This window comes from Phaseolus vulgaris, chromosome 3 (assembly GCF_051622355.1).
Source record: "Phaseolus vulgaris cultivar YP4 chromosome 3, ASM5162235v1, whole genome shotgun sequence".
Taxonomy (NCBI): Eukaryota; Viridiplantae; Streptophyta; class Magnoliopsida; order Fabales; family Fabaceae; genus Phaseolus; species Phaseolus vulgaris.
In genome coordinates, this window is record NC_143500.1 from 14,265,390 (window position 1) to 14,283,745 (window position 18,356).

The following is an 18,356-nucleotide window of genomic DNA, read 5'->3' on the forward strand; positions in this document are numbered from 1 at the left end:
TCAATTAATTGTAAACGGTAAGTAACCTTCCACCAAAAAAACGACAAAGGTGAATCAAATCCCACAATTGATGTTATTAATTGTACTTGTGCCCTAGATAATCTAATTTAATTCTCAGTAAAAAAAAGTTCAGATTTTATTATGATCTATATAATAAAATCAGTGACTATCAATTTTTTTTTCTAAGTCAAGTATCCCACCGTTCAATATAGTTAATAAATTTGAAAAATAAGAGAAAATGTTGTTTCTTTCCATTTTTGTTATTTTTTACCATAGCAGAAACAGAAATATTAGAGTAATATGTGATTTATCATCCAGGTTTTGATATAATAGAAAGTAGCAAGAAACCAACTTTATTATTCATATTGATATTCTAAATATTATGTACCACATATTATAAAAATAAGATCGGGAATTCCAAATTATAGAAATTATTCTCCAGATAGATGCACTTTAATTTCCTTTTTTTTTTCCTCTTTCAACAATTTTTTTATCCACTCAACTATTCTTTCTACCACAACAAAGTAGACAAATATAACTTGTAGGGTGTAAAGTTGAATCACATTATAGTCACATTCACACTTTTCAAAGGATTTGGGCGATTAGTTTGTCAATCTTCTTTCTCCAAACAAAAGAAAATACGCGAAGTGCTCCAATTTGATTTCCAACAGATCAAACGCCTCAAGACATGGGAAAAAACAACATACATATAAATTGTCAACCTCATTATTAACCATCTATTACATGAATATCTTTTCACATTCAAAACAACCCAATCCAAAATATTATTATCAAACTCCTCTCAACCTTACATTTTGCTACAAGCTCCATTGAATCATAAAGTTTAAAATGACTCAGCACTTCACAACCAACCTTAGAAAGCATTTATTATAAGTATCTAAAGAGTGACATTTGCTCTTTTATAGCAATGAAGTATAATAAACTCACTGACAATTCTTCCTCCAAATATATAATTCATTTATAGGCTTAAATCTCAATTAAGATCATTAATTAAACTGAAATAATCATTTATTCATCTATACTTTTTATCATTCTAACCACACTAACACCTTATTTGAATAATTCATGTTAAACTCACTTCCTTCTGCCACTAATCTTTTTATATAAGTGATATTAATAATGGTAACAGTAATAATTAACACCAATAATATAAACTGTAAAATATATAAAAAAATTATGTGTACTGTGTAACTATATTCCTCATAATTTTTTCTATTTACTTCCTCTCCCTCTTTCCTTGAGCCAAAACCTTAAGGATCAATTAGCAAATTATAAATACATAGCCCATAGTAATAGGAAGTCGGTACAGTATAGTCAAATTGAAAGGATATGGTCAACGCATACATAATTAAAAAAGGGTTTTCTAATATTTTCAATTTAATGAACGAGAAAAGGTTAGACTGAGATACTCTACAAGGTTGTAATACGAAGAACTTTACCAGCTATGCACGAGACTTTCAGGTAAAGTTAACCCACAAGAAAAAATTATGGTAAGAAACTCCAATGATTTCGTAATATGTTAAATTTTTTTCCTTTTGGTTTAAATTTTTCCCAAGGCAATCGGGGCCGGCAACTGATAATCAGATAATGTAGTAAAAACAAAAATAAATACAGAAAAAGACAAAACATTTCGTCCTATACAAGAAATCACCACTAGTATTTCGATTGCTAGCATCGAATTCTCCTATGTTACAATGAAATGAACAAGTTTTCCAGACTTCTGCATCAAACAGCGGAGATGTCTTGGTAGGTGATATATTTCAACACTCCTTCCAGAACTATGATTGAGAGAAATTAAAGCTGTATGTGAATCATTCATTGCGGATTGAATAATATTTATCCCAAAGAGTTTGTGATTTCGATATTTCGTTCATAAGATTCTTGAACTTGACACTGCAATCTCCTCCGCTGCATAAAGCAAAGTAGAAAAAAATACACATAGAGACAAAAATAAGGAGAAACATAAAGGAGGAAAGATTCACTTCAATAATAACCAGATCCACTACCAGAAAATGAGGGAATTGTAAAACGCGACTACTATATTTGTCGGAGAAAAGGTAAATGGTTCTTGTTCTTGTCTCACATAGATTTAATATGGTTGTAAAAATAACAACACTTAGCATAGTTGCGTGTGTTTTCAAAATGCCTTCATGGGCTGAAACAAAAGTTATCCACTTTAAACAGTAATCTTGTTACAGTTTGTAACATACTGTTATTTATAACCTTTTCAATTAATAATACTATTACCACTTGATATTCAATGAAAAATCTAAGTTAAGATGCAAAACATAAACTTTGCCTACAAAAAGAAGAAAATATCACAACCTGATCTGAGTATTCTCAAGTGGCGATTGGCTATAGTCTTAAAAGCTAATTTAAAGTAAAAAAAAAAAAAATTAAGGTTATTTAGTAATTTATATTTTTTTTAGCTTCACGGTTACTTCTAAATTAAAAATTCTTTAGGGTATCAGGCTGGAATAGCGAAGAAAAAGGAGGAAAAAATAGCTTATCTAAAAGCCTTTCCTAGAATTGTTAGGTCGAATTTTTCCTTTTAATAGCTGGCTATACACTACCTTTCTAGATTTCTACGGCATTAATTTTACTGAGATGCTTTTTCATTTGATTTATTAAGCCTTAGCAAAAGACAATTAGTTGGGTTCGCAAACAGGTCAAACTACATACCTTATGCGATTCAAGGATGCAATAGCCCGTAGTGCACTACGAATCATGTCTTCATTACGATCTACTTCTTGCTTGACAGCGTCTTGCTTCGGCTTAAAATTAATAGTCTTCTGGAGAGGATCAACCAATGAATCCAACACTGAAACATAAAATGCGGGTTAGAAAAGAGAGATGCAACAGGGAAAAGGCTTGATACTTCGACAGAGGGAAAATCAACCTGCTAAGACTGCAGATGGACATTTGTCAGCTAGTTTTGAAAGTATCAAGTGGCACGGCATTTTAACATCATAATGATCTGAAAAAACACAAATATATCCTTAAAATTAGTACCAACAAAGAAACGGAAAAATAAGGTTGGATTCTGAATCCATTGAGCATTACCAGTACAATAATGTAGCCAACAAAACTAGAAAAAAGGGAAGCCAAAATGCTAAAAGCTCCCGCATTATACAGAGTCTAGAAAACACAATTTCCAAGTGCTGTTTAGTAGCATTAGTACAAAACTAGTTTTTTTCCCCGGATAAAATTAGTACACAAATCATCATAAAAAATTGCATTTGTGCCATGATGCCATGGAAAACGGATGAAAGATAGAGTTCATCTAAAGAAAATATATCAACTGTCAACATGAAATTAAAATTATTAGAAAAGTGAATCACAGAAGGCGAGCTTTCACAGGTTTCCTTGAAGCAGACTATAGCAGGAGTAAGGCTATGACAGATAGAGTATTGTGCACCAGGTTTCCTTTAGCACAAGTGAATCAGAACAAACAAAATGTAATCGGCAGTGATGAAGAAAAGATTACAACTAGTGCTCACCATCCAAACCAGATTTAAGATAAGGAACAATGAATGATGAAGGGTTCACTTGATCAAGACAACTATCCAGCAATGTGTCTACACATTCAAAAGCTGCCTTCCTCAATTCAAGTCCATCATCCACAATATGCTTGAAAGGACCAAGATCAACCGTCCTTATGAGCTCTTGCTGTCAAAATTTCATTATAAAAATCAGACCACCTCCCATCTTTAGAGTAGACTCATCCATTGTTAAAATTAAATTAAATTCATAGAATCACAGGGAATATAAAGTGCTTTTATTGTAAAATTTATATACACAACAGAAACATATGGAACAGAGTGTAACACATTCAGGTTACCTTAACAATTGTTTGATCATATAGAAGGGGCAACAGATCAGGAAGAAGCCCCTTGATGAGATTTGGCTTATTGTGGGCAAATGTGCTCAGAGCCAAAACAGCAGCTCTCCTAACATGCTGCATGCTCATAATAACAACCAGAAATAATTGAGTTCAAACTTAATACACCATCGCAATATAAGGAACAAATACACAACTAACAAAAATAGCATAGCATGTTATATTTCTTAACATTCAGTAACGTGATTAAAAACTCACCCTGTCGTTATCCTTGATAAGCATCAGAAATGATGATATTTCAGGGTATATGATCTCATCTATCTTCTCTGGACGTTCAACTATAGAGTACTTCACAGCAATGACAACAGTAGCTCGAGTAAATGCAGCTGGGCTGGTTGTTCTTACCTATAGAAGTTTCAAAACATACAAACACAATTATCAAGTTTGAAAGATGTAAAACACAGGCCCAAGTACAGGATACCAAAAGAAAATTTAGATACCTTGAGTGCAGGAACAAGTTTTACAGGCTCAATAAGTGCAATTTTGCCCAAACACTCTGCCACTACATTGCGCACTCCCTCTTCCTCACTTTCACAGTGGTTGAAGAGTAAATTAAGTATTTTCTCCACACTGGACTCTTGAAACTCTGCATTATCTACAGATTGTCTCACAATAACCTGTCAGGTAGGGGGCGAGAGAATTGTGTATATTAATATTAAACTAAACATTTGTGAAAAATCTTGATACTGTATATATTTAATAATAGAAAGAAATCACAACCAACAAGATAGAGTTTGTAAGACAACCTCTTTCAAAGAATGAAGCAAGAGATATTGTTTCTTCTGTTGATTATCAATCTGATCCAAGATAAATGGCAAGTATTTTGGAAGATTACCAACAGCAATGTTACCAAGAGCATATGAGGCAGCAGACTTTATCTCTTCAAAAGGAGACTGGAAAGATTCAATAACAATGTTTTCTATGTGTTCATGTGTACTTAGATCCTTCCTTCTACCAATCTCCCCCAAGCATAAAAGGGCAAGGTGCTGCTTAGCCTTTGAAAATTAGAAGGGAAAAACATTAATGACCACTAAATACAGAAGACATGAACAATCTATTTTTGAAGCAATGTACTTTATTTCCTAATGGAGAGCAGTGTTGGGAACAAGAATTCTATGGTATATTCTGAAGATCTTCATAAGATGATAAAATATGCCATGATAGCATGATATTCTATTAGTTGAAAATACTATTGAAGGTATTCTAACAGAGACCATAGCCATTTGAAAAAAAAAATAGAGAAGAGAAACTGGAAATCACAGGATAAAAGTGATAGCAGACTAACATTTATAAACTGTACGATCAGATTGAATTAAAGCAGGCTGTATCAACATAAATAGTAAATACTAAGGAGATGGATTATCGAGAAAACATTGACGATGCACATATAAGATAAGCGTATCCAATATGTCAATACAATTATTTTTAAAATGATAGGATATGATGCGTGCAAGATATATATTTAAAAATGTATAAAAATTAATAAAACATAATAAATATACAACTACAAGTGTGCAAATACCAAACAAAATCACATTTCTCAGGTATTATTCCAAGTAAAAAAATTTAAATCCTTGTCATCATAAATTACTTTGTACTATTGCATATAGAAATAACACTATCAATCTCATTACTTTTCAAAAATAATTCATAAAGACAACTTTGGTTTTACAAAGAGACAACGTTCCTATAGTTCTATATTACCCAAACTTATATATTTCTTGTAGTTTTATTGGATATAAACGTTTTAAGAGATTGGAAAATTCACATACATGTATAAACGAAGTACCCAAAAGTATCGGTGTAGGATACATGAAACAAATTAGAGTATTGGTGCTTCACATGTTTGAGTACTACATGGATAAGTATCAGTATGGATACATGAAGCAAATTGAAGTATCGGTGCTTCGTAACAGTAGAAACTCGAGAGAAAAAACTTACCGAATTAGAACTACTGTCATCCTTGAGAATGTCAGTGAGCATTTTCACTGTAGATGAACACTTCTGATCACCAGCAGCAAGGCATAGAACAGCCACACACTGGGCAATCGAATGCAAAGCTTGTTTAGCAATGCCACCTGACTGAGGAGAAGGCTTAGCACAGGCAAGTAGTGACTCTAGCAGAGAATCAAAACTAGTATTTGCAGAGTAGACTAAAGCGGCAAAAAAGTTTTGCAAAGCCTGTAGCAATAAGCAAAAGAAAACCCTTATAATGCATATATAACACTTCATATAAACTGGGACAAGATCAGGCACATGTGTAAAACTTACCAAAAGTGCTTGCCCCTGCAACAATGAGCTTTTAATTAATGTTAGAGCTTGAGGAAGAACTTTGTTTCTAACAGCCAAACCAATACTTTGATTTGACCTCTTATCACCCATTAATGTGCAGCAGAGTTCCAGGGCAAGAGCTGTCATGTGCAAGTCAGAATCACTGAAACACAAGCAACAAAATTAAGCAACAAAAAATGGAAACAATTATTCCATATAACCTATACCAATGTACAGAAAGTAGATTAGTAAGACAAACCTAATTAGTCCAGACAGTTCTACAATAATAACTTCATAAGCAGACAACACAATCTTATCACCGTAAGCAACTATAAGTGAATTCAAGGTTCCCAAGGTAGCCTGTCTTAAAGCACGATTAGCCTGTTTGTAAACCAGTAAAACAAGGCTTAGCATATTTCACATGTTACAGTGGGAAACTCTCAAGAATATAAGCAAATTGAACTTAAAATAAAATCACCTACATGAAATTTCAAGAAAATGCATCATAAGCTGATAAACATATTATAGTGAGAAGAATAGCATACTTTTCGAAGGAATGCAGTCAACTCTGCTACCACATGCTCCAGAACACATGACAGATCCACCCGAAGTGGAGAAGCGGCAATGACGGCAAATGCCTGCATAAGAATGGTAACATTCAAGAGACATCAGCAGCTAGCTACACAAGTACTTATAGAAAAAACAACTAAAATATTTCAATTTAAATAATTGCACATTTAATTGCCACTACTTTGGATAAGGGAAGAGTTTAATCCCCAGATTGGTTAGGTTGGGTATGTAGAAAAATTTGCACCAAAACTGATTTAAAATCCTGATCCTTGAGACATCGACAAAAAATAACTCTCTTCTGACTGAATTCTACAGCTCCACTTGGTTCCACCCAAAAAAGGCCTAGTTGTGAAGCACCAGAAAACAATCTCACGAAGCTTCAGTGGTGACAAACCTGATAAATCTATTTAATTGCAAATTTTTAAAGTTGCATTTTCAGTAAGTTTTGTAGTTGCCAATATCAAGACAAAAATCCAACAGTGGCATCCATTCACATGATTAAGTTTCATTTGAGATGAAAAGGACGACAAGGACATAGCAGCAGTATGAATAAAATAATTAATGGCAAGGGCTTAGTTTGACCAAATATATTTTTAAAACAAATAATACAATGTATATATAAACTTTTAGTCTCCATATATTTTTAGAATGTGTTGTCCCTTGACTAATATTATAACTACACCAATATAATGCTTTCACTCCATAAAAAAATACATCAAAATAATTGTATGAGTTGGAAATCACACACGGACTAGAGATAATGAAATTTTATAGTATAAGCAGTGTTATCGATATCGGATCATATGGAAGACTCCATAAATCCTTTATAAAGTTATAACGGAAATCATAACGGGCAGAAGGTGTTGTGGCAAAGATAAAAAGATGTGTTGTGGATTGCAATAAGTATAATGTTTTAATTTGGGCCAAACATAGGCCCAAAAACACCTAGTTTTAATTGAACTCTTAATTGGGTTTAAGAGTTGATGCAGCCGCAGCACATTCAAATTTTATTTGAATAATTAGAGTTTTAGGGTTTTATTAGTTAAGGTTTTTTCAGAATTAGGTTTCAAAAAATGTGCCCAAAATAGAAGCCTAATTGTGGTGTGTATGAAAATAGTTATAATGTTTTAAATGGGTCCAAAATAGGACCGAAAAGCCTAATTTTAAGTGAGTTATGATTTTTTAATTAGGGTTTCAGCGGCACACCATTTAGAGCATTCAATATTTAAATTATATTTAATTTTTAATTAGGGTTTTATTAGATTAAAGTTGAAATGGGCCTTTGGCCAAAACTTAAGTTTCTTAAAAATTAGGTTTAGGTCATGCGCCACAACTCCTTCCTTATGCGCAGCACCGCTGCAGCTCCTTCTTCGTCATGCTTTGTCGTCGTCACAGTGTGCGCCGCCACTGCCACCTTTTTTTTCTCCACTATTTTGGATATTTCCGCTTTCTGTTACCACTTCGAGATGGCAAAAGCAACCGTCATGCAAAATCCGCATCGCCACTGCCTTCCCCCATGGCGCCGCCGACATAACCGAAAATTGAATACGTTGAGTATAAATGGGTGCAAACCTCACCTTATGAACCAGTTTTGTAAGGTTGAGTTAAACTTAAAATCTATTTCTTAATATGGTATTAGAGTTATTTAGAATTCATCCTAGCAAGAGTTTGTTGGGCTTATTAGGTCACCCATTATCGGGCCGCTATCGGACCATCCATAAATATATAGTCTCACACGCATGCAGTCTCAACATGAGAGGGTATGTTGAAGATCTCATATCATAAGAACATAGTATAAGTGGGTGCAAACACAACTTACAAACCGACTTTGTAAGGTTGACTCAGACTTAAAGTACACTTAATAGTAGGTAAAGTAAGATTTAAAAAAATAATTGTATGTAAACCTCCACAAGCTATCTTTTTCATATTACTTCTTAAAAAATATAGGGAGACATAGGGTGCCTCTTCCTCCCTAGTACAACAAGGCCGGTTGGATTAGGGACTATAAAAAAATTCAAGAAATTAGAAACTGAACCTACCAGCTAATCTAGTTAAAAACAAAAAGAACCCAACTAAATTTTCCCAAGTTTTCCCACAAAAACATGTTTGTTTGGATTTCAAACAACCCTAGTCTGGATCGTGTAAAGGAGGAAGGGACACCTAAAGAGTATTGCAAAAAATAAAAAATTTGGAATAAATTCTAACTAACTATTATGTTGAAATAAAAGGAATATCATATTTCACAAACATTACACAATAGTTAACATTTAAAAAGTGATTTTATATGAAAAGATTTAGACCTTTATCTAAATTAATAATCATGACAAGAAAAAAAGTATACACTTTGGATACACTACAAGAAGTCAACCTCTTAAACCTTAAAAATTTAATTATTATTATTCAATAAACAGCTTTTCAACATCACAATAGACAAGTTGCAAACCAAGACAATAATCTTAATGCACAATATTCCACAAACAAACCTTAACAGCAGTAAGTCGAGTTATCTCATTTCCCATCCGATCAACAAGCACAGGAAGACATGCAGGTAATTCTGCAATTAGATGGTCACCAAATGTTGACACAATGAGTCCCATGCAGGAGATAGCACACTCCTTAACCTCCTGCAGATGAAAAAGGTTATATATGATGAAACAGATAAGAATTCTTCTAAAATTATCCAACTAACCTGATCCTGATCTTGGTTTATTAGGCGTGACATAATGCCATTATATAGGGGCTGAACATATGGTCTGAAAAAAAAACCAGACCCCTACACAACAATGTCATTCTGATTGTTAGATTAGATATAGGACTAAACATTATTTCTAAAACCAAAGAAAATATAGACATACCTCAATGTTTGGCCGCACAACCCGAACAAGTTCTCCGCATACTCTCAAGGCCTCTGCAGTGACCTTGTAATAACGCTCACCTACAGCTGAGAGAACTGGAGCAGAAAGAGCCTACGAGCAGAAACATAAATGCAATTGATCTCAAAATGCAGCCATATGTCAGTCACTGCCTTGCATCAAAGAATTTGACAGAAAAATTTAAACCAATTTATCAAGGAATTGCTTCAAGTAAAGGATTATGCAACCAAAGGGAAGGATTTATTTTGACACATCCCCTCTCATGAAGACCCAATACTGAGCATAAAAGATGGAGAAAAACAAGACTTTTTACAACTGCCTATTGTGTGTACTGGTCTGGTCTGGCAGTAAACAAAACCAAATCAGTCATAACACTGGAATGGCAAAGAGATTGAATTTTACACAACTAGGTTAACTAGGTAATGACACTTTGTCAAAGAAACCATTGAACAAAAACCTCATCGCATACACTCCCTCTAGACTCAAATATAAGCAAAAAAGGGTTGACAGGTGGACTAAAATATAAGCATATTTCATTCCCCAAACCTTATTTAATGCTACTATTTCAAAAATACCCTTATCTTTAAACCTAAGCACATTCTCAACAAATATAATTGAGGGTAATTTAGGAAAAGTACCTCTATTGTATGAAAACAAGAATATTGAACAAACTTAACCACTAGTAGCTACTTTAAGATGATCAACATACTCCATCAGTGGAATAAGAAAAAAAAAGGAAGAGAAATGGTGAACTAAAACAATAAGTTAATAACAAACGAATATAAAATTAAAAATCTGGAAAAAAATGAGGAAAAACACTAGAATGAGTAATAATAATTTCAAAGGAGCATATTTTGTGGGGTCTTCTCTGAATTCAACACAATAATAAAGGCTATAGATATCATATATTGGAAAATCACAAAATAATCCACTTTTTCAAGTATCAATTCTAGTGTTTTTCAAATCTAAATTATTATAAGCAGTGTGACAAACAGTCCAACCCACAAATCATAAACTAAAAATATGACCTACTTTTCAAATTTTGGAGATATGAGTTATTGGTACTGGGTCCTGCACGGAAGGCTACCACTAGTGCTGCTCAAGTTTTTTCTTTTGTTTTAAAACTCCACTCAAGATGTTAAAAATGCCACTTTCAGCACCTACTATCTAGTGTGACAACAGGAGCAAAGTTGCTTTCTCTCATAATCCAATTCTTCATGCTCAAACGAAGCATGTTGAGCTTGGTGCCTTTTTCCGTCATGAGAAAGTTGTAAACAACACTTTGAAAGTTCTGCATATCCCTTTTGATCAACAAACAATGTGTTGATTCTTCAGCAAATCTCTTTCTCCTAGACCCTTCCGGTTCTTGAGGGACAAGCTGAAAGTAACTTCAGGAGACACACCTTCAGCTTATGGGGTTATGTTAAAGTATATAGTCTAGTGTACTCGTGGGAACAGACTCTTACTGTAACCTGCTGTATTGTATCTCTCATCAGTTTAGATTAAGACAGCTAGTTAGTGTCCACATACATTGAACCTGGACACTCTTGCACTCATTTCTTCGATGACAAAAAATCAATAACAAATTACAGATTCAGTTTATCTAGTTTCTTTAGAAATTTTAACAGCAGATATATATTTACATTTTCACATGATAAGCTCATCCATTACTGTAACTGGATTGTTGCTACAACACAAGAGGTAAAGCTTCACAAAAACCAATTCAAAGATTGAATTAAACAAATAATATTGTTTACCTTGATATAAGGGTGAAAAACTTCAGGAGAATGAGAAGATAACACCAATCTTGTAAATGTTAGAGCCTCAATCTTCAAATTTGAGGTGGATGATTTGTCCTGAAATTCAAAAGAAAAGACAAAGCAATCAGTACTGGAAAACAAGCTGAGTTTAAGATAAATTATAATTGAAACCAATATTGCCTACATTTAATGCTTTTTCAATCCCTGGAATGAGAGACCCAATGTGGTCCGCAAGACAGTTCGGCAATACAACCACAAGTTCTTTCAAAACAGAAAAGGCTCCAACCTGCATATACAGTGATGCTTAAGATTCGGCAATAATATAATAAAAACCAATTACCAACTTTTGATGACTACTACCTTTGTTTTGATAGATTTCTCACGCAACTGCCTATTTATAGATTTGACAATCTTTGAGACTTCTTGCTTCAACAACCATCGAGGACTGCATTGCATATCAGCCCCAAGACAGTCAATAATTGCTACATTTCATGACTTACAGTAAAACCAAGCCTTGTATATAGGAAAAGCTGAAGTAATAACCATTGTAGAAGTTAATTTGTATTGCTCTTGAAAAACAGATAAAAGTCATTAAACCAAAGGTGACATTAAAATTTGGACGTATATTTATGAGCACCTAAAAGCAGTTGTTATAGTTACACTGACAAGATAATATTAAAAAATAATTTTCTCATACACCTGCACTAAAGAACAATATTCGGATCCAAATTCTGTTAGCTGTCACCTCCATATAAGCAGCAAAAAATATATAGGTACATATCATACCAGAGTTTCTGCTGGATAACAAATCTTAAGGAGGCTACTACTTGGTCTTTCTAAAATATTCATCTAAGATTTACATACAGTAGTATTATTGAGTGTGCATCTTAAGTTTATGTCTAGAAGTGCACAATAAATTTAATTATAGATTATCACACACACTAAACACATCCATTTTCAAACATCAAAAGAAATGAAGTTAAAGTTAGAAATAAAGAGATTTTGCAGTAGGAAAAGGATTAGCCACTTGCCTCATTTCATTTGCATCAATCTGCCCTTTTGTGACGTTTCCGGTTTGGCGCAAGAGCTCAATGAAAGTATTAAATACATCCATCTGCAACATAATCATGTTAAAAAGCAACCTTGTGCAGTAAAGATGACAATTAAAATCTTTATTTGGGCCTACCTTCACATTTTCTTCCCTTTCTTTGAATCTGTCAATTAGTTTTGGACAAGCCTAAAAGATAGATTTAAATTTCAAAGTTAGAAAGTCGTGCAACTAAATATTATAAGAGGGAGCAAACAGGTATACATGCAAACACAAACTGGTTTTCTAGGGAATAAAAAACTTAAAAGGGCGTAAGAATATAAACAATATATAATCAAACTATGGAACTAGTAACTCTAATATTTATCCAATACCAAGAGATACATAAAATAAGAACAGCAATATTTCTATTGAAAATTTCATATTGACTAAAGATGAGACCAAATTATACTGTATAATTGGGATGCAAACCTCACCTTACAATCAAGTTTTGTGAGGTTGAGTTAGGCATAAACTCACTTACTGAGATGGTATTTGAGTCATTCCAGAACCTATCCTAGTAAAGTTGATTGGAGTTGCTATATCACTCTCTATAGGGCTCCTATTAGACCACTCACAAATATCTAATCCCACATCTGAGATGTTCATTCTCAACGTGAGGGGGTGTGTTTATCGCCTAGAGATGAGACCAAATTATAATATATAAATGAGATGTAAATTTCACCTTATAAGTCGGTTTTGTGAGGTTGAGTTGGGCATAAACCCACTTACAAAGAATTTCAAAATAAAGGGAGCAATGGAATATTTATATAGAGATGAATAAGGCCTAGATAGCATAACTACCTCATCATACAGTTTTGACAAAATCTCTGGACGAGAAACAATCAATGCTGCTAAGCATTTAGCTGCTGCTCGGCGAACTTTCCAGCTGACATCTTCATCATCTGTATATTCATTCGCACTCTCACTGCAAAAGGTGGCATTTTGGGATGATTAAAAAGAAGAATATCATGCAAATATTAAAAACATACTGCAGCTAAGTGAATAAAAAAAACATACTCATCCTCCTCCTCTTCAAGACCTTCATCATCAGTATCCTCCTCCATGTTGTCAGTGAAGTTTGGATCATAACTTAAATATTCTAGTGTCAGATGAAGAATTTCATCACAGTAAACAGAAATATCCCTTGGACACCTTAGGAGAAAGCTTTCCAGTGCCTTAGTAAAATTTTAACATCATTCAGAAGACAGTAGTATAATACACTTCAGAGTACTGAGGTTACTGATAATAAACAAACATGGCACCTGCAAGCTGTACTCACGAAGCTCTTCATCATTTTCCGAGGCATTAGTACAATAATTAATTAGCACTGGAACAGTGTCTCCAAGATGGGGCCCAAATCGGTAGCCAACAGCCCGACTGAAAATTAGTTCAAACTTGTTGATAACAAGAAAAATATTCCTTCTCAATATTCTCAATATAAAAATAAAACAAAGCACAAGGTATGGATTAATGAGAATACTAACCTCAAAGCACCGATCATCTGTATATTTGTACGGATCATTTCAGACTTGGCAACTTTATTTTTCAAGTTAGAAACAACTTCAACTGTTGCCTTTGCCAACAAATCATCTGACAAGCTTGAAGAGAGAGATGCTGACAAAATGAAGAAGAATTTAGCGAGAAGAATACAGTTATGCTTTCATTGACAACATCTACAACCAAATTAAAATTGAGACCATTTTAGGGTTGCAAACAGCTTGCTTCAAGGTATTTCATTTTGAAATTAGTAATTACATGTATCGGGTTCAATTAAGTTAAGTTCCATCCCAAACAACATAAACATGGACTTGAATAATCTATTTAAGTCCTGAACTTAAATTTGTCTGGAGGCCATCATCAGTTTTTTCATGTACGAATTAGTGTTTCTAATTATTTGCTCATAGCTAAATAACACTGACTTAAAAAATAAAAAACATCAATTATATTATATGACAATAATCCTATTTTAGAGATTAGTTCCAACTTGCAAGTAAACATTGAATTTAAAGATAGTTTTCAATATAGAATACATTAAGGATTAGCAACTTAGTCCGAGTCCAATTTTTGTTTATCGAATAAAGTTCAAAGTCAAATTTACCCCATATTCCAGTTATCACGAAAATGTAAGTGAATTTTTCAAAAATCAAAAGGGTCCAAATCGGAATAAAGAAAAGCCATAAATGGTACAAATTGAGTACAAAACAAATTCAGTAATGGAATTCAACAAAGGTGAAGGAGGAAAATTGACAACACTCAAACTGCAAAAAAGTAACACTAACTCTCCAATAATAAGTAATCAACAATTCTTTCTATGAAAAATCAAATACAGCAAATTTAAATTTATCTTACCAATGCATGCCACCGTCTTCTTGCGCACACTAGCTTGATTAGAACTTAACTGAGAAAGCAAGGAACTTAATAATAGTTCGTGGTCAGCTGCCATTAGATTCCCAAATTTATGAAGCACATCACATAAAATATCCAGAGATTCACATTTAATCTCAGAGCCCATTCCCTGCAGACGAGAAGACTATATTATGACACAATGTCACTTAGAAAATACTAAATAAGTAGTTCATGATTATTAAGTACAGGAGGAGGAGAACCAAACTAAGCAATTTCATAAATGATTAGCCCATGGGCCAGTGAGCGTGAGTAGACCCCAAACCAAACCACAAGGCTAAAATCAATTCTAAAAATAAATCTAATCCCCTTTTTGTCTGACATGTCAATTAAGTCATGGACAATGTAGACATAAAACCATTCAAGTTCCTTTTTGAATAGTTGGTTCATAACACAGTACCAATGCTTGTATGAACCAGTTGTCTAGAGCTCAATCCGTATCACTGTTATTCATCTAAACAAGTTGAATTTCAAAGCAAAGCAGGTGGGCTAGTGCATTGCCCGCAGTTAAACCTCAAATGGTCCATCTTGCATGATAGAGTGGGATGGATAACCTAATAACTCATGCTTTCAGGATGGCAGATTTATGGAAAGAGTATACAAGGGTAGCAAAAAAAAAATATGTAGAATGAAAATGAAAGACATTGAAATTTGTACACAATTATCGTCTTCTTGAACAGGTACATAACTGAAGAGAAGCCATGGAACACAAATTAAGTAATCTGCACAATGAAGTTTAATTGTGGCATCAGCCTATGACAAAACCACAACCCGATACACTCGACCTTACATAGAGACCAAGCAAACCTAAAGGACTTTAATTGAGTCACTATACAGATAATTTTAAATGGCGTGGAAATGGGTTATAACTGTCAGTACTGCTTTTTGCTTTTGCCAGATTCCTTTTGTTACATAAAACTTAATATAGCCAATGATTGGCTCTGTACTATGCTACATATTTCTACTGTGAATGAAAAGGTGGCAGAGAAAATTATCCATTTATCAGTATTTTGTAGCTTAGCATAGTTAAACTTATTTCTGCAATAGAACAGGGCTCTTTCATTGGTCCAGCCTGCCATGGCAGAGCACAGCACCGGCAATACAATAATAGATTTTAAGAAAAACTACGAACTTACAGAACCAGTAATTCCTTTTATCAATTGTGGCGTGAGGGTTTGGAGAATAGATTGTGCAAGAGACTGAGTAGAAACTTCAGCAACAACTGTCTTCAAAGCTATGCTAGCAATGTCACGATGCTGATCCTTCCCATTTAGCAATTTGTCACATAGTTTACTGGTCATTTCCACCACCCTTACCTCACTCACCTTCCTCACTAACGGAGCAAGACTGCAATTTCAATCAAATTTGAAGTAATAAATAAACTAAAGAAACACTAATGTTTTATCATTGGTTATCTCATCTTCATGGGGCAACCTGAATGCCCTAGAACATAAGACAAACACCTACAGACAAATCAGTAGCAGCAATAATAAATGCTATGACTTATTAAATTATGTGATGTAATTTTTTGTATCAATAGCAATTAAACACACTTCAGGGAGTTTACAACAACTCAAGCATCTCAGCCAACTGACCTATACCCCTTGACTGTGATGTAATTTCAATTGTGCCCTATACTGCACGAGTAATATTTCTGGTACCGAGCTTTCAAAAACCTTTAAAAACCTTGTCATTAAATTATTCATAAATATCCTTTTAAACTCTAGAGCAATGAATGTCCGGCTCAATTTAACCATGAAAAAACAAAGGAATACTAGTACTAGCCGAAATGTCGTGCATACATTACATGTGAGGGGAAGCAAATGAATGAGCAGAGAGAAAATGTGTACCATTTGACAGCAAGTCCAGAAACATCTCCAGCTGCATCATCAAGCTGTTGTATGATGATGTTTGTCAATTTTACCTCCAGATCAGCATCGGCCTTAAACGTCGCTTTGCTCAACTCATTGAGCAAATCAGATGTGGCCATATATCTGTAATCTTTGTCCTTGCCAGTCATCTGCACGAAGAAATCAATAAGCATTCAACATAAACAGATATAATGCATAGGTACATGAACATCAGAACAACTATATGCATACCTTTTCGAGTATGCCAGTCAGAGCTAAATTGGCCATGTTTCCGCAGTTTGAGTTGAGTGAAATCTAACTCAGCAATCTGAGAAGTAGCAAAGAAACATGTTTGATAAAAGAAGAAGAAGAAGAAACGTGCGAAAACCTAGATTGAGAGTGAGATGTGAAGTGTGAGTGGCAGCGGAAAACCTGATTGTTTGGAATTGCAAAATTGTGAAAAGCTGAAATGGTAATGGCGAGAAGAAGCGGAACAGAACCCTAGGAAGAAAATGGATCAGAAATTGAAACCGATGCACTCCTTCTTCTTCTCTGCTCTTTACCGATTGCAAGTGTCTATTCGCTCCTCATGCCACGGCGTAAAAACTTTCATATCAAACCCTATTCACTTTAACTTCTTTCCTACATACTATTACATTTTATTATTATTTTATTTATTTTTAATTATTATTACTATATTTTATTAAGTAATTATATTATTATGCAATAAAAACTTGTGTGTTTCGGAATATATTACGATTTACATAGAAAAAAATATTATATTAAATATTAAACCGTTACAGTTTTTAATAAATCGTTATTTTTCAATGTATAAATTATATTACAGTTAAAATTGTAACAAATATTACTTAAATAGAAAGTCTCTTTTTTTCTAATCCTTCCTAATATACTATTTTTTTGTAGTCTTATAACATGTAGATATTCTTTTAATCACTATAAAATTTATTTTTCAAATGTACAAATATAAAATGAACATATATTTATAAAGAATAAAATAAGATTAAAATGACTAAATATAAATAGAAAGAAAAAAATTACAAAGATCAAAAGTTAATAAAAAAAATAGGAATAAAAAATAAATACAATTATATTAGATAAATAAACAAGTGATATAACCATGAATAAATTTTTAAGCACCTAAAATTATTTAAATTATTGATGGAGTTGTTAGGAATAATGTTGCATTGTACCCGAAAAATAAAGATACACATTAACAAAATATTCTTGTAGTTGAGATTATATTCTTGTTGTTGAAATTATATTCTTGTTGATGAAATTGTTGAAAGAATGTCTATAAAAGGGTTTAAAACCCTAAGTAAAGGTAAGTTTTTATGAGGACTCTATATTGATACAGAATTTTCTAGTTTGAATGCTCTCACTGACTTGGTCATCAGAGTGTGATCAACAGGTAGACCCCCTTCGTCACGAAGCGCTAGCATCTTGGTTCAACTATACCAAGCACAATCGCTTCAACTCGGAGCCCACTTCCAAGTCCAACCAAGGTCAGCAGGCGATAACATTTGACGCCCATCGTGGGCCCGGTAAAATTTGACCCACCCGCGTTTACAATTGAGTAATTTGACGTGATGAGAAGTA

At 33.6% G+C, this 18,356-nt stretch overlaps 1 protein-coding gene across 1 annotated transcript; it reads right to left on the reverse strand.

Annotated features, from left to right (window-relative positions):
* Nucleotides 1-1,528: 1,528 nt before the first annotated feature.
* On the reverse strand, nt 1,529-17,371 carry LOC137806676 (cullin-associated and neddylation dissociated). The gene is made up of 29 exons (XM_068606908.1): nt 17,172-17,371; nt 16,992-17,067; nt 16,740-16,909; nt 16,026-16,236; nt 14,836-15,001; nt 13,971-14,100; nt 13,749-13,863; nt 13,504-13,661; nt 13,288-13,411; nt 12,583-12,633; nt 12,428-12,510; nt 11,757-11,841; nt 11,581-11,682; nt 11,394-11,492; nt 9,619-9,729; nt 9,453-9,536; nt 9,247-9,387; nt 6,739-6,831; nt 6,453-6,574; nt 6,194-6,356; nt 5,864-6,103; nt 4,669-4,917; nt 4,363-4,539; nt 4,121-4,267; nt 3,863-3,979; nt 3,522-3,690; nt 2,921-2,998; nt 2,704-2,842; nt 1,529-1,929 (listed from the first exon to the last, which is right to left on the reverse strand). Exons 2-29 carry the CDS (start codon nt 17,025-17,027, stop codon nt 1,833-1,835), a joined length of 3,657 nt encoding a protein of 1,218 aa, XP_068463009.1. The 5' UTR covers nt 17,028-17,067; nt 17,172-17,371; the 3' UTR covers nt 1,529-1,832.
* Nucleotides 17,372-18,356: the final 985 nt, after the last annotated feature.